At 45.1% G+C, this 24,062-nt stretch overlaps 1 protein-coding gene across 1 annotated transcript; it reads left to right on the forward strand.

The window, feature by feature from the left end:
• The first annotated feature begins 802 nt into the window (after positions 1 to 802).
• LOC135905743 (uncharacterized) lies at positions 803 to 22,216 on the forward strand. The gene is made up of 4 exons (XM_065436759.1): positions 803 to 944; positions 7,355 to 7,409; positions 10,385 to 10,437; positions 18,077 to 22,216. The coding sequence occupies exons 1-4, from the start codon at positions 930 to 932 to the stop codon at positions 18,338 to 18,340; spliced, it is 387 nt and encodes a 128-aa protein (XP_065292831.1). The 5' UTR covers positions 803 to 929; the 3' UTR covers positions 18,341 to 22,216.
• Positions 22,217 to 24,062: the final 1,846 nt, after the last annotated feature.

Here is a 24,062-nt window from a genome sequence, read left to right on the forward strand (position 1 = left end):
CCCCAATTTACTTTTTTGTTGTTTAGTGTTGGAAGATCCTGAGTGACTGATAATATTGCGGGAGACGAAGCTAATGTAGATCACAAGTCGCCGGGTTTACAAGAACGCCTATTTGGAACCAGCGCTGAAATTTCAGATGCGACCAACATCGCCGTATCACACAGCCTAGCAAGTGGAGGAAACAGTTTTGAGTAGCACATACTGCGCTTTCGCGTCAGCAGACTGACTGCTTGTGTTGAGTCACATCTGTGCAGCTTCTGATCTGAATGGGCATCGGGAGGCTAGAACGTAAGAGCGCATGCTTTCCTCGCAACACGCATAAGCGGGAATCGAGCTTGGCTCGATGCATTGGGCTGAAGCGAATGTCGATGCAGGCACGCGTCAGTTGTCGCTCAAAATGTCGTGTCGTTTTTGTAGCCTCCCTGTACCGGAAGGCACGAGCATGTTCAGTTGCGCACTCAAACTGCCGTAGCGCTTACTGGCCAGAGCTAGTTCCCCATAGTACAGCTTTCAGAGACGCTGGCGCAGTTGTGAAAAAAAGAAAAAAAAAGAAAAAGAAAGCATCCGACTGTTGCAACGGCGTCAAGCTGTGTTGTAGCTTCGATCACAACGCCATGATGAAATGGGTTTGCAACACGGCCGGCACTGACATTCGTCGCGACCGGAAGGCACCGAAGGTCGGCATATACGTGCGTCGCAACATGTTGTCGAGACCGTGCAGTTTCGCACGTGCATCTCCACATGTTCCTACCCTTTCCCAGCCTACGACAAGGACAAAAAGGTGGTAAAGGGCGCGTTTTTTCCCTCCTCCCCGCGGCTCTGGTACTGAAGCCCCGGCGATGGCTGTAAGAGTACAGGAGGAGTGACGCGGCTCAAGCGGTTTTGTATCAGATTTTGACTGCGCAGCTGAAGGTGTGTGGAGCGTAGCCATGATCCTCAAAGACGTAAGTTTCATTTTCGTCCTATACAGTGACTTCGTTTGCGGCGGCACTTTAAGGAAAGTTGCCATTAACGCGCATCTGTAAGCCTTGGCTATTTCTTGCTCGGCTTTCTCTGCATTTCTGCGTACGTGTCGATTGCCAGTATGTTAAGAAGATTGTGTTCGCGTGCACTAATTATTGACCTATTAGAATGACTTACTAGAAGAAAACAGTGACAGAAAGAAACGCAGAGAGCAAGGCTAAGGCACGAAGAGTTGAACTAACAGCCGTTGTGTTGGTTGCTTTTCCGCTTCTATACCGGATGTTTCCGCGAGAACTTTCAAATATGTTACAGGTTGCCTGTGGCAGATAGCACAATCATAGTTCATGAGCCGCTTTGCTCGAAGAGGTGGGCATTACTTGCACAAAAAAATTGAAATTCATAATCGACGAATTTTTCTTAATTAGGCGATTATGCATTTCAATTTCTTGCGCAAGTAGCGTCCGCCGCTTCTGGTATAGACCACCTCATCAAGTAGAACTGTGCTATCTGCCACAGGAAATCCTTAAGGATTTTTGAAAGAGTTCGCTGAAACACCCGGTATATATAGTATGCATAACAAACCGTGCGTGCCACTATAGGAAGGGAAACTACATACCATGTCAAAAGTCAAGTGACCACCGACGACTCCAAAATGAAAGACACGAATACTCTTTTCGGATCAAGCTTAGGGATGACACGCCCTTACGCAACTGTCATCTACTCCGCAAAATCATCATTTCTTCTACGTTTCGTTCTCCTCATTCCCTGTGGCTTGTTAAAATGCGGCGATGCCAAAAGTTGCGTATGCAACCGCATTCTTTACAATGACCAATCGGTGCATATATTCGCTTTAATAGATATGCGTGCTCATACAGGCGCTCAATAATACATCCACCCGTCTATCCAAAATAAGCGCCCGCACGGCAACAGGACGTCCCTTACACTACTACATCCTTGCACTCAACGTACTTGACAGTGCACTTCTTTTCACATTTTACACTTTTCTACCTGTCACTGTTTACCTTTTGTGGATAGAGCCCCCAATTAGTTCAGAACTTTGAAGATAAGCCGCCCTTCTGGTTTCGCGACTATCATTTAATTAGGCGCCGTTTTGCAAACCTACAGTATTACGTACGGTAAGAAGCCTGCCGTTGTCATTATACCCTACGTACTCAGGATGGTGTATCGTGTATGTAAAGATAATCGCGAAAGCGGAAGTGCAGGTCGTCTTCAGTATACCGAACACATTGGGGGCTCTATGCACAAAAGTAAACAGTGACAGGCAAAGAAATCTAAAATGCGAAAAGAAGTGGTCGAACATGTTCGTTGACTACAAGCATGTGGCCATGCATGGTATCCCGCCGCCATGTGGGCGCTGTTATTTAAGACAGCCTGGCCGATGTATTAGCAAACGCCTGCGTGAGCACGCGTATTCATTAAAGGGCACACTACGCCCGTCGGTCTTTGCAAAGACCGCGATTGCATACCGAACTTTGGGCACTGCCGCATTTTAAGAAGCTATTTGAATGTTCTACGTACCATGACGAGAGTATTTCTTTTAAACGCCAAATGGACAAGGTTTGCCATGATCCATTAACGTTACCTAGCATCTTAGGTTCAATTCCCGGCCCTTCAAAACAGCGGCGGGTCTTCGATTTATTGTTCCAATACCTATGAGAAATTGGCCTTCTCAGAAACCTTTAAGGATTCCCTTTATCATAAAGAAAAGCATGAACGTACCCGTCGTCTCACCTGTAAATATCATTATCAGGTTCCCCCAAGCATCTCATATCTATCTTTTTGTTTCCCCCTCCCACACTCCTCTGATATATTTTAACCCCCTCCCCCTCCGCTGTACATAGTAACATGTTCAGCGGTTGCATACACGCCAGCAAAAATCTGTTCTATAAGAGCTCCTCTATCTCTCTCTCTCTCTAAAGCCCCGATCACACGGAACAAGTGCAACGGATTTCCCCCGCATTGGCGCCGGCCGGCGTCAAAGGTCGTTGGCCGGCGTTGCCAAGAACAGTGAAATGCCGAGGGATACGCTCGCCCGACGCCGAAGTCTGGTCATGCCAGATCAATGACAATGTATGATGGCCGGCTGATGCCGCGTGGCGCCGTCCGGCGCCGACACTAAACATCCGCCAGAAACTTGTTCCCTGTGGTTGGGTCTTAAGCAGCTGCAAAGACATAGAAAGAACAGATGATTTCGCGAAGAGGCGACAAGTGCGTGACTGCGCCATCTCTATATAAACTTGCCCAGAAAATAATGTTCGTAACTTTTACTTCGAAGTCGTAGGTAGTCCCTTGCTTTGAAACGTTGTACGATGCTTTCATTTCTATAGTGGCACGTACGCTTTACTTGCATTTCGAAAAGCGGACAAGCAATGAACGTAGTGGTTATTCAGCCATTTCAGCTCTTCATTACGTCAGAACCTTGCCTTCTGTGCCTCTTTCTCGCACTGTTCATCCCAATATTTAGAGGAGCGTGCGATCATGTGGACAGGGATCTCTACAGCACGACCTGATGATAATCACCTCCGTTATCGGTGACCTTGCACTTGCGCACGGCGCCGAACCGGCAGCGATAAGAGGCAGCGTCGAGCGCTTGTTGCACTCACCATTCTCGTCTTACACTGACGTGGCAGTAAAAACTCGTGGCCTCTCATACTATTGAGAATATATGATACAAGATCCACTAAGATAAAATAAGATTTTGAGCGCACGAATGGTGTCGTCATCTATATAGGAAGGCTGGCGTCTCTTTCGCTTTGGTTTCTCTTTTTTTTCTCTCTCTTTCTGATCAACTCACTGAAAACAATACTCTGCAAAAAAACAAGAAAGAAAGATGCTGATCGCCGATCAATGTCAACCGCGTCCCCTACTGCAATTTATAAACTCTAGTGGACTTTCCGCGTGACGTAATAGCTCAAGAACGCGCCGGTCTTCTTTCATTCCCTCGCCCTTCTCCAGCTTGTCGCTAATGAGCGCGAGCACACGGAGGCAGCGGTTTCCTATTTTATAATTTCTATTCACTGTCAGTGAACGGCGAGGGCGTTAGTAAAAAGGCTTCGCTTGTCCGTAACTCAATTACAATTACAATCAATTACAGATTACCGGGTTACCGGAGCCGTGAACGCCACGAGAATGAGCGAAGGTTTAGGGACTTTACAGTGACGTAGAGTTATTGCGTAGACTCCGTCTAGGTAGCATGTGCAGCAACTCTGCCGTGACAAAGGTGCGTAGCGGCATCTTGTGAATCATTGTCCAACTGTAATTCGTTTCAAACGTTTTTGTGTTGCGTGAGTGCTCTCGTCCAAATATAATATAAAATCATAAAACGTTATCCGTCAAGTCGCCTCCAACGGTTTAAACCAGCAGTTAAGTCATTGCGGTATTTAAGCGACAGCGTTAAGGGCCGCCTGTGTAAGAAAATCTGGTTTCAGGGTCGATGGCGTTGTCCGTTAGAAAAAAAAAAAAAACACCGTGAATCACGCATCCCGAACCACGCAGGCCCTCCGAGTGGCGCATAGACGTTACTGAACCAATTGAATTTCTCAAAGTAAAATGTGCCAGAAAATTCGTAAAATACAACTTACACGCAACCTGCAGACATGATAGCGTACAGTCTGTAATTTGAATATACGAGAAAACAATATGCTGTTACGCGCAAGCTCAAACACAAACCCCCTTTCCAGCTGCTGTTTGAAGTCTGCCTTAATAAAGACTTTTAGCCTGCCCGCTATTCCGGCAAACGGGAGTGGTTTAGGCGGATCGCCGGATTAGCGGGGGCGTAAACGTGAGCGACCAGAGCGAGGCAGCCGCCTGGTGGCGTAGAGTTCAACCAGACAAACCCAGCTAAAACTGCAGTAACCCACTATATCCTGCTTCGCTGCTGGTGCAAATTTGTGGCAGCGGCGTAACTGTGACTACGATTACGCTGCTGTCGAAAATTTACACCAGCAGCTAAATTGGACATAGTAATTAGCTTTGTGTTTGTGTGGTTGATCTTTGCGCCACCAGCTGGAGCCACCAATCTGGCCGCTCACGTTTATACCACCGCTAAACCGGCAAACCATCCGCGCTTGCCGGAATACCGGGAGCACTGAAATGTTCTAATAGAGTGTTTTAGTTGAGCGTCTTTACGGTACGCTCCGCTCCGAGTCGCCCCGCTAAGCAGCTGCGTAGTGTTCCTGTATATGCTCCCGCGGGGAGCAGAGTTGCGCATAGGTCCGGTTTATGATCCAGCTCTGCAGTAGAGCTACTCGTCGCGCGCGCAGGAGGCAAATGCCAAATGCCGCGCAATGTTCCATTTGCTTTTTCGTCCACTGGTCGCGAGCTACATGCAGCAACTGTACGCAAGCGCTGAGCAAAATTACACTTTTTAATGCAGGCTATAGCTCGAACGATTGGCGTACCCGGAGAGGTGCCAACCCCCCGAAATTTTTAGTTTGTGTGCACATATACAAAAACACGCACGAATGTGTATATAAAGAGTAGGACTCCCCTCGATCCCTCGAATAATATCCTGACTACACCTATGGCTCGAACAGCTTAAAAGTTCGCGTGCAAGAAGAAGCGGTGCTTTGCAACAAAAAGCGGTGCAATGATTTTCAACATGCATATGAAGTTTTCTCGCGGAGGCGGAAGGCACGAAATGTTTTAAAGGGAATGTTTAAAGAGAACTTCACACACGTGTGGTAGACAATTATGTGAGCACATTTTGGCTGCCGAAACGAGACGAATAATGAATGTCGCCAACAGAACTATGATGCCTGCAATTATGTCATTACCAGCATTGATGCTGCCCAACTGTTCGTAAAAAACGTAACGTACACCTTCTAGAAGTGCGTGAATTTTAAGGGGGTGGAAACATCAACCGGTCAACAGCCGGGGTTAGCGAAAGACGTTTAGAGCATTGGTCCAGATTAAAAAGCGAAAGACAATTAGAGAATACGACCAGATCCGTTAGAGGCATAGGTAGCGGTATAAGATAGACAGAGAAGTTTTGAGGAAGAGAAAAAAAATGAAGCGGATGTATACAAAAATGCTAGAATGAAAAGTGTGTATAGCATACCTGATTAACTGAAGTAGGCTAGGTGACTATTTGTCACCGCCCTGTTTCAAAGGTGATGTCATTAAATTGTCGTCATCATCAATCTGCCGTACACCTCTCGTAACCCCGTATTCTTCCAACGCTAATACGTTTATGGACAAGCTAAACCTCTAGCTAAACGTAGCTAAACTTTATTAGAGTTTAGCTACGTAGAAAGTCGGTTCCGAAATAATTGCTACCATTGCGTCAGTGGCTATTACGACCAAACCGACGACTGCAAATCGTACTTCTTGTACCATAATATCGTCTGCGTATCTGGTGTAATCTCGGTTACAAGGCAAGTGATTATCACGAGACCATGTGCTGGAAGAGTATCCTAAACCATACGATCGCGGCGTCCCCTTACGATCTTGGAAGCAATACGTATATATTTGTTTATCGAATTAGTGAATCGGTAGCCATGGTAAACATCGATCCACATGTAAGTTTCCCTTTAGTTTATCGATAATGTCGCCAAAGGAAGAATAAGCAGAAACAATGCAGCATGCCACTCATATCCATGTTTTGTGTAACATTTGTTTTTTTCATAAAATTGTGCAGCGTTGATTCTTTTCCCACGTGATCGTTACTGCACATGCCATCTTGTATAAATGTGTGGCACACCCTTGGCAGGGTTCACTGGTGCAACTCGTGAACATGGGAGCGGACAGCGCCAATGATAAGATGGACTACCTTGTGTATAAACTTAAAACGATTGCACACGTACACTGCACTTTGAGCATAAGCAGTAAAAAAATGAAAACCGATAGCTTCTCCTTAATGAGCTTGCCCCCCTCCCCCCCCCCCCCGCCCTTGGGCACAGCATTTGTGTCATACTTCGCCGTGCGCAACCTAAAGTTCGCTAATCCAACAATGCTTGCTGGCGGAGGTCATGTGTATGCCTAAATTAAATTCTTGCGTGCCAAAAAATGATCTGATTATGAGGCACGCCACATAGAAGGGGACTCCGAATTAACTTTTACGACATGGGGTTCTTTAATGTGCACTGAAATCCAAGTACACGAGCACTTTTGCGATTCGCCCCCAACGAAATGCGGCCGCTACGGCCCGGATCGAAAGCGCGACCTCAATCGGAGCAGTGAAACGGTTAGCCACTGAGCTACCACGGCGGATAGACTTTGTGTGTCAGTTTAGCGTCACTTTAAAATTCAGATATATATGCGCAGCTAATCACACCAACTGGCCAACTAATTCAATTTGAACTATACTTTCGGGTTTCATCACACTAATTCTTGCGTTTCTTGATGCGCATTGTTTTCCTTTTACCTGCAGAAAAATGTCAATCGTAAGCGACTGAAAACGGCCCTTGGCATCCTAATTTTTCTTGGTAAGTATATGGAATAGTCGAAACGAGTAATTTAGAAGGAATTAAAACATTTTACTTACGCAAACCATACATAGGCCACAGATTACACTCACTTGATTGACTCGCTGATACTAAAACTGAGGAACACCAGGTCTACGCAATGCATATATCTTTATAGTTACTAGAAAGGTAGCGTGGAAAAAGACTGACCGACTTCTTCACTTTTTATTTGGTTTTAAATGCCAAAGCAGCACCTAGACAATGGGGAACGTGGTGGGCTGCATAATTTCGACCGCCTGAGTTTGTATACCGTGCTTCTATACTATATCCAAGTGAACCTGCGTTTCTTGCATTCCGCCCCTATCAGAATGCGGCAGGAAATCAGTCACATAGACCCAAAAAAAGAAAAGTCAAACAAGGTATCGCATTACTAGTGCTGAAACCGAAGAAGGTGTTGTCGCATTTAGATCCCTCTTTTTGTAAGATCCTCTACAACAAATGTATTTAGAGAGACAGAAATAGCCGCTAATTTAGAGAGTTCATAATGCAGAAAAAGAGGTGAGGCGTGCAGACAGGACACAAGAGTAGAGAAGTGGACAACATGAACGCCGCGTCTTGTGTCCTGTCTGCACACCTCACCTCTTTTTTTTTTCATTATGAATCCTTACCAACTAGCTCTGCTTTCTGCTGTTCTAAAATTTAGAGAGGTTTGTTGAAAATGCTCGTGTCAGTATTTGCTATTTCCCAGTGTAAGCGCTTGGAAGCAAGGGCATGTGCGCTCATTTTACCAATTAAGGCAACCTGCCCATGCAGTATATCCTCAGCGCTTCACCATTCCCTTGCGTGCGCAACAACCACTCCGCACAAATCTTAATATCTAGCAATACCATTTAATTCACTAGCTGCCCATTAACATCGCAGATCAAGTTTTGCAGCTGGACCTTCAGAAATACTGAAAGTTTGCCATCTTGCCCCACCTTTGCGTCTTTCTTACCACACTCAAGGTTTCTCATAAGCTGCGAGTCACGTTTCGTAGCACGGAAACTCGAAATTGCACATATGCCGAATTCCACTGTCAGACATGAACTTCTAAAACGGCGTCAGACCGTTGGAATAACTCGCTCCACACATTCGTCGCGGCTACTCGCTGAAAAACTGCTGGTATAGAACAGGCAATTATCTCTTGCAGAAAAGAACAACCGACAGGATCATTTCCTCCGGCAATTACACTGTAATGCCTCGTGTCCTCATTTCTGAAGCACTCGGACCCGCAGAGCTTACGGACACTTTTCACGCAATGCCAACAACGAACTTGAAGTCTGGGAGCTGGGCTCATATTACTGGCTACGTAGAGCGAAAGCTGAACAGAAACAATCGTGGAGCGCCGTAGTGACTTGCGCAAGCGGAGACCAATCAACGTTTCAATTAACGGTATGCGCACACCGAGGCTCAACAAGAAAGGCATCGAAATATGAAGAGGTGAAATTGAGGCGCAGTAATAACCACACCAAAGGGAACCGAGTTACCGAACGTTCCCCCTCACTCCCCCCGCCCCTTCCACAACGTCCCGCCCCCCTCCAACACTTTTTTTTCTGTTCTTCTTTCTTGTTTCTTCTTTTTGTTTTTTCCCCTCTTGTTTTGATGCTAGCATTAAAAACCGAACTTGAGGAAACGAAAAATAAATCATATTGTTATTTCAAAAATCTGCGTGACATTTGCGTTTCTGTAACCCACGCACTAATAGTGCTATTTGGTGTATTAATTACGACAAACCAGGAAGCCTGAGCTCCCAAAACCGTTGGAATGCAATAATCTTTGGTACGAATGGTGGCGTCGACAGTGATGACGAAAGCGGCGATATAAAATGATCCGGTCAATAGAAGGGCTCTACAGAGAACGGAAAAACTGCTGAATCTCGTCTGCCTCCCAGTGCACAATTCCCCAAGTGGTAGTTTTTCTCAATACGTATTGCAGAATGAGTTATTTCACTCCTTACCTACCGGAAAGCGTCAATGAGAAAATGAATTTCGCAATGAAACTATAGTGTTAAAAGAAAAAAAAAGTTTCTAATGCTTAGCGCTGCTGCCACAGACATCCTCTGTTATAAATGTTTGTGTTACTCATAAGTACAGACAAAAACTACTGTGAGCATCAATAAATAATTGCACAGTACACATATCTAAAAGTGTGTTTTAGGGCGTAAAGTACTAAGCAATGATTTTAGTCAAGTAAAAGACAGCGCGTACATGCGACTATCTTAATGGAAACATGGATGAAAGTGGCGCAAGGAAGCAAAAGACAACATAAAAAATGCGTCGTCTTTGTATGTTGTAAGAATACGAAGTTGACTGAAGCTGCATGAATCTGCAAGCTGCACGTATCCTTTGAGTTGCAAATCGCAATGGTAGTAGAAGCCCATCCGCTAACTTGTAGGGGCTCAATCGTGTCAACATCTTCTGCTTGCTGAAGTCCCTGTGATTCAGTATATAGATAAATTTTTTGCCCTCTTACAGTTAGGATGTTACTTCGACCTTTTCACGAGATGAAAGTACAGCGATGTAGTATTATTTTGCAGAAAAAACAACAACATAAATGGTAGTTTATTTTAGCCGTTCGTTTATCGCCTGCCTTTCAGAAACACCAGTCGTCGTATTGATGTATGCAGGATGTGATATCTCAACGTGTTCTATATATGCCGCGCTTTACTAACGCAAACCAAGAACTCGACTTCATGAACCTAAAGAGTTTACGAGCAATAAAAACAGCCCTAAACGACGGGACGAGTCTGTTTTTATTGCTCGTAATCATGAACCAACCAGCCCAAATGCGTACTCTAAAGAGTTTGGTACACAGCACATGTCAACCACAACGGTTCTATATACGAAATACGGTAAGCTGCACTTTCGCAAGCCTAGAATGTATACTGGCTCTCCGTGCACAGAATTCTGTAGCGTCCCTGACGACTACACTGACGGACAATCTCTTGTGGTTTGCAGCGATTCCTGGTGAAACTGGACCAGCTGCAGCCCTTCGTCAGTACCTCAACATAGTAAGTAAAGCGGGAATTGAAGAATGTTGTTCCACACTCTTTTTCCTGTTGCACTATGTCGTCTTGTCGTTCCTTGAGGGTTCGCGTGTCCACGCAGTCAGTCTTTCCTTCTTTCAGAATAACTTCTCCGAATTAAGGTTTCCGTCCCCCAGCGGTAGGGCAGCGAATGGGATGCTCGTGACCTTTCTGTCATCGTCCTTTCTTTCCGTGCGTGTGTGATAGCCATCGGAGTGTCACGAAGACTAAACGAGAAAGAAAAACATAACAGTCAAAGTGAAACTTCCTTGAGCTACTGGGCCATGTACATTTGCGTAGCTTTTTTTATCATTTCATTATTACGCCCAGGTGACAACAGATTCCATCTTTATCCTAGCTGTTCTCCTGCCTGTTTTGACAGGCAATTTTGTTTAAAACAGCGCTATGTCTGCCTGAGAGACTCGCAACAAGTGTGGACGGCCAAACTAAACACCTCAACAATACGTCGTTACATTCAACACTGTCCATAATTTATATCAGCCACGTCCAATTGCTGCAGCGACTGTGTTTGCAGCAGTGCACGTTGCGCGCATAATGTGAAAGTCTCCTTGGCCTTTTCGCCCAACCATATTAGTTAGTATGTTGGGTTTTGTGAGTTAATATGCCCTTTTTTTCGTAATCGTGATACTTCCGACAGCATCGACTACAAGATTACTGAATGGCGTATCAGCAAACCTATGGCACCAGTGGCGTCATCAACACTTCAGGGAGCTACGTTTGTAACACGTACACAAAGGCCAAAGAAAATGGAGCCTGCCGCTGTAGCTCCTTTGGCAGAGCAGCGCACGGGTCCTGCGGATGCTATAGATACGAGTTCAGCTCCGGCAATTTCTCTTTTCCTCCACTTACATATTTCTTTTCCTTCCTAATTCTACATTTCAATCCTAAAGCACTGTTAAGTTTCCCTATGCTTTCGTTAGTGTCCTTCATTCGGTTGCTACTAACCGAATACAGAGCTCCTCGGTTTCCTTGACTCTTCTTACTAACACCCTTCAGAATTATATTGCACAAAATTGTGGCATTTGAGAACGCAATGTGACAAAAAAAATTAAGTAGATATGTTATGATATTGAAAAGTTGCCTGCCACGCTTGTTAGGAAATCTGGGGCGGAATTCACTAACGAACTTACGAACAAATTTTGGCGAATGAGAAATCTTACGAAAAAGCACATTCACGAAGCTAAAACCGTTCGCAAAATCAGCAAGCTTGCGATGCCCGCCGTGACAAAGACGGATGCTCTAGTCGAGAAAAGCTTCTATGTAATGATAGCTCAGGTGCCAAGTTCAGCACTTGCACGAATAGTAAGCGAAGTTGACTCACAAAATATAAACGGAGGTCGTACCTGCCGACGTAAGAAGGAATTTCTGCGCTAGCGGGATACTAGTTTTACGAACATAATTGTCTCGTTCTGTGCCACTCGAGTAGACCTGGGTAAGCGGTTGAACGGGCTCTTGCGGCCGATTGGCCAGAGGCCACAAATGATAGCCGAAAATGGCGCGTACTTTCATCTTTGTGGCGCGCTCTGGTTTGTCATACCAAAGTGCACTGAGAAGCTTTAGCGCATAATGCTAATGGGCGTGCGCTGCTGCCAAAACAATAACATTAATGCTGCGCTGCGAACTTGTTCTTGTTTTGCTTATATATACGCTATGTTTTCCTATGCTCGCACTTTTCATACTAGTCATAACACTCTATCGGGCGGTAGCAGAAGGCAGTATGGTGTCCGGCCCTGACAACTTTCAAGCTTGTCATTGATGCGTAATGAGCACTTCCATGTTTCCTTCCTTCTTTTTTTCTAGTTTGAGCTTTCCTTCGCTCATAGGGCAGCGGATTATTATTATTGCAGGCGTTTTTGAGGATATAATTCTCCATGCGAGATGAAACAACGAAATAGCGCCTAAACGTTTCTAATTAGCAGAACTTATTGCTGTTTGACAATTCGCGGTCGTCTCGCATGCTGTTAGCCTCAGGCTTCTATTACATGGCTCACAGTTTCAACTCAGCACCAGGTCGAAGCGACGTTGCGTCTGTGCTCACGCTTTTGCTCGTCCTGTAGCTTTCGGTGTGAGCGAACGTATGCTAACGACGGACGGCAATCCTGCCTGTGATACGAATCGGGATGTCAGTACGGTGACATATACGATGACATATAAAAACAAGAATGACAAGTAAAATGAAGTACCGCCATTGACACGAAAATCACGTGGACTGCTCGAACAAGCGCGATGTTGTGAAATAAAATTCACCTCAGGAACGGAGCGAATAATCGTCGCGCGAGCCGTCTTGTAGTCAATCGTGTTAAAAGGAAAGCGTACGAATACTCTTCTGTGTGGGTAACAACCTTTGAGCGGACAACACTTGCCGGGTTGGTCTGTACTTCGAGATTCTAATTGACTACAAATATCCATGCCGCTACGAAGCGTCCTGCAATAGGTCAGCAGGGCGTCGTCATAAATCAGCCTGCTGTATACCTTACGGAGTGATCATTTTTAGATTTTACGGAAATGTTAAAGGCTGCCTGCGGCAGATAGTATGATTGTTGTCCTTGAGTTTAGTTATTTGAAGAGGCGGACATTACTAGCACTATAAATCGAAACGCACACATAAGTAATTATCAGGAATTAACTTATTAAGTTCTAAATAATTACCTTACGGCACATATTGCAATTTACGAATTGTAGCCGGTGAGTTTGCAAGGCGTATCCATTTGAAATGAATTTGCAGGATGAGACTAGTTTTGCGATACTATTTCCCAAAGTGTGGGATGAAATACATAAGCGTTCCAGTTACTTTTGTGCTTTAATGCACAAGAACGCGTTTTGTAATAAAGCAAGTGGAACAACAGACCATTTATATCTGCAAACTTGTGTCATTCATTCGAAGTGGATACGCCTTGAAATCTCATTAGCTGCAGTTCGTAAATTGCAATTCCCCCATAGAGTAAATAATTAGGAAGTTAAATAGTGACTTTTGGTTAATTAGTTTAGTTAATTAGTTAGTTTGTTTAATTAGTTTTAATTTAAAACTAATTAATTAAAAAATTAATTAGTTTTGTTTTACTTTACCATACAAATAATTTTCGCCCTTCAGAATAAAGCAGCTCAAGGAGTAGAATTATGTTATCTGCAAGAGGATGTTTCTTTTTTTAATTCAGTAAAGCCTAAAAATGATCACCCAGTGTAGAATGTGACATGAATGACAAGTTTTCACTGCTCCAAATTGTTAACGTGCGTACGGCGTAAAAAGAACACCCCCTAAGGTACCACCTCATATCGCGGCACTTATGCGGACTTGTCAGAGACTTATAACGCTTCCCTATTTCTAAATTGCTATTTATTTAGCAATGAACTGGAGATGCGAATTTAGCGAGGTGACACGCACGCGCACAGTGAGTGAGTGAAGAAACATTTATTGTAGGTCCGGCGAGGACGCGAACTCGTCGCGCACCCGGCTAGTCCCACGTCGGGACCGGCAGGTCTAGCCCACCGGCCCGGTCGCGGGCACGCCGGACAGCCAGGATTTGCTGTTCCAGAGCGGGGCTACGCAGAAGCGAGTCCCACTCCTCCTTGATGAACTTAGGGTATGTCGACCCGCACTCCCACAGCATGTGCGCTAGAGTAGAGGTCTGCCCGCAGGAGGGGCAGGCGTCGTCGCGATACACGTCTGGGTAAGCCTCGTGGAGAACGGACAGACACGGATACGTACTAGTCTGCAGAAGCCTAAGAGAAACGGCTTGCGCCCTATTCAACCTGGGGTGAGGGGGTGGAAAGACCCTTCTAGACATGTAAAAGAATTTAATAATCTCGTTATGAGTAGCGGGAGCATCCCTGTGGCCGTAGGGAGGAGGGGAGTCGGTGCTTCTTGCAGAGGAAGCGCGGTCGGTGAGGTCACGCGCAGCCTCGTGAGCAGACTCATTCAGGTTCTGGGGAGCACCCTCGACCGACCCTACGTGAGCTGGAAACCAGTGGATTGAATGATGCGTGAGAGCATATCGATTCGAGTTGCTAAGAAGACGAGCAGCTTGCTTGGCAATGCAACCTTTCTGAAAAGCCCTAACTGCCGTTTTGGAATCGCTATATATCTCGGACCCACGACCGTCTAGCAGGGCGAGGGCGATGGCGGCTTGCTCGGCGACTCCGGGGTCGGAAGTGCGAATGGAGGCGCAATTAGAAATCTTGCCGCTGGAGTCGACCACAACGATGGCAAAGGTCTTCCCATCGCTGTACTCCGCGGCGTCGACGAAGCTTGCTCTAATGTCTCGTTGCTTTATCTGTTTGAGGATGGCTGCTGCTCTGGCCTTGCGTCTGCCCTCGTTATGGACGGGATGGACGTTTCGGGGCACAGGGGCCACTTCGAACTTGTCTCGAATGCACCTAGGGATCGGGGTACTGACCATCGGGAATCCCGCAGGGTGGTAACCCAACTCTTCGAGGATACGCGCACAGTCACGCGGATTTATATATATGACCATAGTAACGCGTATCACTGGAGGCACGCCATTTTTTTTTGCAAAAACGTGCGCAGCATAACGCTTATAAAGACACCACTACGTTTTTATTTTCCATGAGCAAAGCTAGTAACAGGCAGCAGGCCATGGGAAGACCAGACGACAAAGGAAAGTGACAGCAGATGACAGCCATCACCGTATTAAAACTCGATGGATATAATAATTCTAAACCCCAGACTTACATCAGTCCTGCACAAAATGACGTTACTCACGTCTTTCAGTCGCTTCATGCGATGTTCGTTTTTATGTAAATAAAGATAACGAATGATAGTACGGCGGAGAAGAACGAAATGACAGAAGATTTCAACGCGCGCCGCGCCTGCGCAGTGGGCGAGTGCACCTGGGCTGGCCGCCATTACTGCCGGCTGCGTCTGCTGTCGTCTGCCCTCAATACAATGGCGTGGAAGTCGTGGCGGAAGAATACGGGGGTGTGCGCCGCGGTAGCCGCCACTGTGTGTAAGCACAGGATTGTGTATTGCAGAGGTAGAGGATTGCAAGAGTTGCAGCTCGAACAAAAATTGGGAAAATGGAAAGACCACGCATTGTGAGCACAGCTGAAGAACAAGCCGTGACTACCATCGTTTCTAAACAAGATAAATGAAAATTAAATATAGATGTATACGTCTGTGTGAATGTATGATTTATAATGGGAAACCTAAACCTTCGCTGGCTAATCCCCCACCATATGAATGGTTCGGCCCTAAATTTTTTTCCTTCTTCATACCTAAGAAAGCTTTCATTGGCGTTTGTGAATTCGGCGCAAGGATTTTCTTCCAGCCAGCGACTGTTTCCCGGTGCTCCGCGCCTGGCTGCGAAGTAGTCAACATGACGACGTGTAAAAGCCAATCACTATGGCCTGGTACCGCGACGTGAATAATATGAAGCGTGCACGACGCTGAGCGTGGTCACTAAAACGCGACGTGTCAGCAAGATCAGGGCACGCACTCTCATACGATCACTTTCGACATCGATGTCGCCTTCGCGTGACGTAGTTCTCAATCAGCCAATGAGCTCATCAGGTTTTGCTCAACCAGCCAATCGACGCACGCCTGATGGCCGAGACGAAAGTGCAGCCGAACGTGATCGTCCCAGAATACGTTCTCCAGCATTTGCGTCGCTCCAATTATGCTGCCTTGTGTGCTCTCCCGGTGGCGCACTGTTAGATCACTTCATTCAGTGCGTTTGGACGAAGTTACAGCGTTTGTGTTATTTAGCGCTGTAAGTGCATATCGGATGGATTGTACTGAATGGTTGAACAAACAAAGGACTGAACAATGAAGGATTGAACGAGTGAACGAAGCAGTTCACTCGGGGAACTGCTTCGATGTCGTCCGACGTAACCGGCTCATTTAGCAAGGTTACAGTCTGACATGCAGTCGTTGTGTGGTTCTCATTTTCCTCCTCGACCACTCCCTTTATTTCGATGTTACATTTTCTAGAATATTGCTCACTCGCCGCCACGTGTTCCGCGGTTAGCGGTAGACGTGACGCACGTGCGTCTTCGCACGGCGATGTTGCTGCCGTGTGAGGAAATCGAGTGAACTGATAAGCAATACATCGACTTCTGCAGTTTTCAAAACGCTTGCATTCATCAGTGATAGCATCCACCGTGTTACAATCCTTGCTGATTAGCAGATTGAATGCATCATCTGCTATCCCTTTTAGGACGTGTCCCACTTTCTCAGACTCAGTCACACCATCATCTGCTTTGCGGCAGAGGGCCAGCACATCCCGTATGTAAGACAGGTAGGATTCCGTCGATGTTTGGGCACGTGGTGATAGCTCCTCCTTCGCCGCGATCTTTTGACCAAAAGACTTGCTAAACAGAGCACGCATCTTTTCCTTGCAGGTATCTCAACTTCCAATTTCCTCTTTGTGATTCTGAAACCACACCCTTGCTGTCCCTTGATGATAAAATGGGATGCTGACCAAGATGGCCGTATCGTCCCATCGGTTGTTCTTACTTGCACACTGGAAAATCACCAACCACCCTTCTGTCCACAAAACGTCCACAATCTGTCCCACAAAACGTGTATGGGTCTCTTGGCTGGGCAACGACAACCGTTGACGTTGCCACTGTTATGGCGAGAAGCGTCTGTTCTATCATAGTGGGGAGAACTGGATGTCAGCCGCTGCGGAGCTCCGTTGTGTCTAGTTGGTGCCCCGCACCTCCACCAAAAATACGACGGGGTTAAGACTAGGCAAAACAAAAGAGAAAACGTATTTAGGTAGCATACACAAAGAGAAGCCGAGATGGCGGAACAACAAATACATGAGCGCTTCTTCGATCCTTGTCTTCATTCCCTTGCTGGCGCCTCCTCCAATGTACGGGAATGGTTTGTAACAATACGACGCCGAATGTTTAGGGCACTGCAAGTTTGGTTGCACTTTTACCTTAGCGCAAAAAAACTGCGTACGAGTGGCTCAGTTTGGTGAACTCTACCCCATTTTCCTAACAACCCTCTCTGGCGCCATCATATTCAAATAATTACCGGCACACCTCAAAAACACGTTGACGAGAACTAGCGACCGACACAAGCGCTCACACTTCCTTTTCCTGCTCCGTTTCGCACTGCGATCCCCCCTAATATGTTACACCTCCCCCAACCAAAGAACTTTCTTCCCGATGGCGGAGTTCACCGCTTGTGTTAGCTACAGCATTTCTACTTATAGATGCCTCTTTTAGTGTGCTGCCAGAAAAACTTCTACTGCCGTATCGGTGGCATTACTACTGGCATTACTAGCTCTCTCATCACAATTTGTTTTTATATCGGGGAATGACTCGACTAATGTGCAGTTATGTAGTCGTATTTGCGATGAACTGTCCCTACTACTGCAGTTAGTGTTACCGGTATGTAGGGTAACCAATGACACAAAAATCTATCGCGCTGTTCCTCGTTGGGGTGTCCCTGCCAAGCACGCATGAGTACGAGTTGCTTTACATCTCGTTTCCGTCTAAGGTCTTACCGTTAATCCTCTAGTAGCTTATCTGAGTGCAGAAGTAGAAGTTGCATTTTTTTTCTTTTGATTTTGCATGTACGCTTGATTGTTTGGTTGTGAATATTTTTTTTTCGTTTTGTTTTCTTGGTGCGCAGCTTCTGCCAATAAAAGGAGCGGATCCAGCCAAGTCTCCAAGGCTCTCGATGGTCGTGATGCAGCCGCGCTATTTCTACTGCGTGCTCTACCCTTGGTCACGGGTGATCAACCCAGTGTACTGCATGCGGCAGTACAAAATATACGAGGAATACGTCCGACTTCAAAGCTCGTCCACAGCCACACCGGAAAACTTGGGGTACGATCCTGGGCTCATTGATCCTAGGGCAGCGTCACTGTCTAACGGACGTACCGGTGGTCAGTGAAGCATGACAAAGCGCGCGAAAAAATTTTCGTATGACCTTAGATTTAAATGGACATTATGGACAAAAAAACAATAATAGAGTTACACTTATTAGAAAATTATACCTTTCTGCAATACCACAAATGCCACCACTACCTTGAGAGGAAACTTTCATCATCATCATCGTCGTCCTCGTCGTCATCATCATCAGCCTATTTTATGTCCACTGCAGGACGAAGGCCTCTCCCTCCGGTCTCCAATAGCCCCTGTCCTGCGCCAACCGATTCCAAATAGCGCCTGCGAATTTCCCAATCTCATCACCCCACCTAGTTTTCTGCCGTCCTCGACTGCGCTTCCCTTCTCTTGGCACCCATTCTCTAACCATAATGGTCCATCGGTTATCTTACCTACACATTAATGACCTGTGCAGGTCCATTTTTTCTCTCAATGTCAATTAGAATATCGGCTATTCTTGTTTTCCCTCTGATCCACACCGCTCTCTTTCTGTCTCTTAACGTTACGCCTAACATTCTTCGCTCCATCGCTCTTTGGGCGGTCCTTAACTTGTTCTCGAGCTTCTTTGTCAGTCTCCAAGTTTCTTCCCCATATGTTAGCACCGGTAGAATGCACTGATTGTACACCTTTCCTTTCGATGATAATGGTAAGCTTCCAGTCAGGATCTGAAAATGTCTGCCGAATGCGCTCCGACCCATATTTACTCTTCTGTAAATTTCCTTCTCATGGTCAGGCTCCCCTGTGAGTTATTGACCCAGGCAACCGTACTCCTTCACAGACTCTATAGGCTGACTGGCGATCCTGAACTCTTGTTCCCTTGCCAGGCTATTGATCACTATCTTTGTCTTCTGCATCTTAATCTTCAGCCCACTCTTGCACTTTCTCTGTTAAGGACCTCAATGCGGGTAGCAACAATGCCTTGGAGTTACCGCACCAGCTCGCCCTGATGTCTTGCATCTTGAGGGCGTCTTTTCGGGCATAGTTAATGTCCTGAATTACAAGACGGGCTAGGTTATATTCCAAAGGTGCCAAATATTGAACTTAGCAAACTTCGAGAATCTCTGCTGCGCCCACAACGGCCGAAACGCAACAATATACTTCAACATCAGTGATATCACACCTAAGCACTGATACCACCTGTGCTGAGGTTTCGGCGCGAAATTATGAAAATAGAAGCTCAGCTGTGTTTTCTCTTTTTCTTGTTCTAATTAACCTTCCGCCATGAAATTAACCAACATATATTTTTTTAGCGACTACTTTATCACTTTTACCTTGCGATGCCCAACGTATCATTTATGCTACGCCGAGTTCGTTTCTCAAAATTCTGATTTAATCATTGAAAACTTAACTCGTAAACCATAATAGCGTTTTTTATACGCCGGAGCGAAGTTTTCAGGTGCAGATAGTTAGGAAAACCACTTGTTGATTACAGTGGTGCATCGGTGCAACTTAATTCGTTCCGCGAGCGGGTTTGTCCTGCGAGGCGTACATTCTGCGGGATACGTTTTCCCAATGCTCTTTTTAATGCAGCGCATCATTAGTTCCCGGACCTTACCTATTCATGCAAAAATTCAAAAATATTACAAGTTGAAAAAAATTGTCAGTGTATTTACCAAGAAAAGTGCAAGTTCGATATCGTGAGGGAAGTCCTGGAAGATCGAGGAAAGGGGTACGTTCAAACTAGTGTTTATACACATCTGCACTTCTGTAGAAACGCTTCTCAACTCAACTCAGTGAGATGAGGCACAAGACGCCTGCTGGGAGGAAGTTTCTGTTGTCTCTGTTCTAACCTTTCTTTTTAAATATCTAAGAAAGAAGAACAGAACCATTCGCCAGTATGCCGCCTTTCTTCAGCCCATTTGGGAATGTAAGGCGAGAGCCTCGCGAAAGCGAGGCTAGGCAAGGGAAAGTAATGGCTCAGAAACATGAAGGTCCAGTAAACGTGCAGTAAATTGCGTCGGTCTGGTTCACTCTGCGAGTTCGGCGAGTTAAAAATCACAAGCCATCCAAGTTCACTCTGCGAACTGTTTTCTAAGCAAGGCGCCACTATAGTTACCATACTAACTAAGTTTTTACTCATACTATTACATTTCAAAGTTTCTTTGTGTGTGTAGAAATGCAGCATACATGGCCAGAAGTTACGGTGAACAAGTTGTTCAATTTTTTATTGATATGGAACTGAGCTTGGGCATTGCAACGCTGAACTGAATTTGTGTTTCTCTAAAGTGTCCCTTTAAAGTATAACTAGCAGCACGGCGATAAATTGCACGCGTGTTCAGAACTGAATTTATAAGAAGCGTAACGGAAGTAATTTAAGGAATGTAGATTTACTGGACGTTTAATTCATGAGCCAATTTACACAAAAGCAGAGCTTTGGGCAGACACCTTCTTATCGCCTAACTCTAATCTTCGTAACTATTCCCTGACGCAGTACAAATGTAATTGGAGATTGCTAGGGGAGGCTTTCGTCATGCAGTGGGCGTAAGATAGGCTGATAACGACTACCAATTATCACCTTATCGTTTCGTTCATACAATGCATCTTTATCAGAAGCACAAATGATTATAATTGAAGGTGATGCTCTAGCTGGTCCCAAATGCAGCTGCCGTTCAACTGCACTAAAGTTATGTATACTTCTCTGTGAGAAAATTTTTGTTCTTTCTTTCTGCGTGTACTAATTGTACGGATGTGCTTCTTACGCACATTGCAACTGTGAGCGCTTGGACTGTGCATAGCGTTATGGTGGCCGATTTTAACTTGAAATGGTTCACGTTTCAATTCCTTGACTGTCTACTCCTATGTTGGTTTTTCTTCTTTCACACCTTTTATTTTAGTTCTGTTCTTGTTTGTTTCACGTTTGTTGTGTTTTTGTTCCTTAGTCATGGGGTCAGAGTTCGCCCTCAGTGTTTTCAATCGGTACGCCAGATGTATAGCTTAGCCGATGCGTTTACAACAGCATTGACATTGATGGAAAAGAATGACGTCAGTACCAACTGAAAACGGCCAAAGTTTTGTCTATCGTGTTCTTTAACTGTAAGACAGCGTGAACACATTTGTAAGGAATCTTATCAGATGGCCACAGAATCAAATTATCAGCTCCACGTCTCTCAGTGCGCTATAGTTTTAACACGAAACAGACATTATAAAAAGTCGCGCAGAAAGTTCTTAGTAACGCAAGTACACAACACGACCACAAGTATGCATTGAAACGCCACTAATAACTACTGTGAGAAAGCTTCAGCCTAACTTAGATCTATACCGTTACCATATTTTTGTATCACACGTATTAAGTCGTAGACGTGTAAAACACTGCTGTAGGCAAGTTCTCATGATAGTGCGTTCAATTAGAATACTTTTGTGAAAGCTCTTCCTTTGCACAACTTTTCCTGGTGGGAGTAAAAAAAAATAATTTTAGAAGGCTGCGTCGCTGCCGCAATATTTATGCCAAATTTATAAGCAAAAACGAAAAAAAAAGTGATCGCATATTGCAAGAACGGTTTGGTACACTTTGGTGAAGCATGGCGTCACAAGTAGTGCCCAAATTAACGAAGTCCAATACTTGGACGATGGCTCGCTAACATTAAAGTTGTCCTGAAAAGGACAGCCTTTACTGGCGTGGGCCAATTTGTTAGCATAGACATGTGTTCAAAGTGTTAGGGGCCTGTCTACTGTCATATACGCAAGGGGTTTTGTGCATGAGTCCGCCTTCACTTGCGCTATATGACCAAAAGATTTTGTATCTTTGGAATCGACAGTTGTCTATGGCCGGTGACGTTAGCTCCTTGTTTTTGCTCTTTTACCTGGTGCGCTTTGTCTGTCCTGACGTTCTTTCTTCCTGTATACATTGTGGTCAATGCAATAAAGTCGCCACTGCGAACTTGTCCTCCTTGATTGTCCTGTTTTTACGCTATTCTTTCCATCATGATCTTTCACCAACTAGCTCACATTTGCCTACTTCTATGTGCATTGACTCGCGTTCCTTGTCGTTTTGTAAATTTTTCTCCATTGTTATCCTCATAGCGTGCATACCTCTTCACGCCATACGTGAAATGGTATGCTCGGAACCATGCTGCTTCCACCCCCTACAACTGGACCCCTGTTAAACTCACCTACTACGTACACTTGGGTTGGTGATTGGGCGAGTCGGTAGTGCATTCTAAAAGTGGCACAGACCAACAAAAAAAGAAAGAAACACCCCTTTTATCCTTTGACTCTGCCCATTTTAAGCTGGTTAAGCGAAGCATTATTAATCTTTGTCTCATTAATATCCTCAGGAAATCCTGTCATCATGCCATGCAGCAAAGTTTTGCAGCTCAAGTTGATTCGACTTTTGTGCGCAGGGTAACCGGCTACACTACTGTCAGCTATAGTTGAAAAGCTATTAAAACCGATAAAGAAGGACAGTAACTCAGAGGCCAAGCAAAGAAATATTTAACTAAATAGACCGGTAGCCATGCCGTATTTGCATAACGTTTCCCACAGATAAAAAAAAAAGATCGGCCGTAATATTAGTGCGGAAGTAATGTTTTCCGCATTGGATGAGCTACGCAGGCCCTGTAAAGCGGTAAATCCGCTCCACGCACACACCACTGTCTGTTCTACTATACAGAAAAAGCGTTTTGCGGCTCACGTTCTTAGGGTTGTTGATTCAATTCCACTATCATGTGGGATGAGGTACGTAGGCGAAACTGGTCGCTGCCTTATTATTCTTTTTTAAGTGAAAATAAAATAAAGAGATGTAGTCGCCTTACAATGGTGACGGCTACTCCTTTTCGCAAAGCGGAAACAACAATACAAAAAATATATGTAACAAAACGAAAAGAAACCACGTCATAGGGTCAGAAATCCACAGAACACAGTCATATACACAAAAGGCAAATGCAAGTTGCACCGCAATGAGTTTGTAAACAAAGTCACAAACACACACAAGCGGCCATGATGTAGACTGCGATGAGCGTATAAACAGATGAGGAATTCCGGAGAGTTAAAGCAATGCACGCACAGAATACAAAAAAGTACAACACGTAATGTACAAGCGCTAATAATTACAAATAATAGAGGCATGTTAGAGTAACATCGTCTGACTATTCAGTGCGATATGAAGTACTTGTTAAGGATAGCTGTTTCTTCATAAAAATGTTCATGTGTGTTCAATGCTTTTCACTGTGCTATTTTCGATGACCACGGTGCCAGCAATTTTGCGTGTGTGAAACGCCGGTGAGGATCAACGGAGTGTAGCTATCGTTCTAGCTGCTGTCTTTGCGTCACGTATATGGGGCATTCGAGGAGTAGATGGCGAACACCCTCATCGTCGTCGCCACAGGAGCAAGCCGGGGAAGAAGCCTGCTTTACTTGCTGCTTTACTTACTTTACTTGCTTTATGCTGTCCCCAGCTACAGTCGATGAATTAGTGTCTTGGTACTTTTCGAAAGTTCTACATCCAGCTGGTATTTGAGTTTAAAATTATAGCTTTTTACGTGCCAAATGCACTTTCTAATTATGAGGCACGCCGTAAAGGAGTACTCCGGAAATTTCGACCACCTGGGGTTCTTTAACCTGCACCTGTTATAAGTACACAAGTACTTCACAAGTACCCATCGAACTGGGTATTTGAGTTGAGGGTCCAGTTCATAAAGAATTGATTCTTTCGTATTTTCATTAAACCAGGTTCACGTTGACATACACAAGTTCTTCTTTAGTGCTCTCAATATGCGTTTTGTGTCGTTGGT

The sequence above is a fragment of the Dermacentor albipictus genome, chromosome 1 (assembly GCF_038994185.2).
Source record: "Dermacentor albipictus isolate Rhodes 1998 colony chromosome 1, USDA_Dalb.pri_finalv2, whole genome shotgun sequence".
Taxonomy (NCBI): domain Eukaryota; kingdom Metazoa; phylum Arthropoda; class Arachnida; order Ixodida; family Ixodidae; genus Dermacentor; species Dermacentor albipictus.

What these genes read in the sequence shown, in the direction of transcription:
- LOC135905743 (XM_065436759.1), top strand. An exon ending in TGGCATCCTAATTTTTCTTG is followed by an intron (nt 7,410 to 10,384) that starts GTAAGTATATGG and finishes TGTGGTTTGCAG; the next exon opens with CGATTCCTGGTGAAACTGGA. An exon ending in TTCGTCAGTACCTCAACATA is followed by an intron (nt 10,438 to 18,076) that starts GTAAGTAAAGCG and finishes CTTGGTGCGCAG; the next exon opens with CTTCTGCCAATAAAAGGAGC.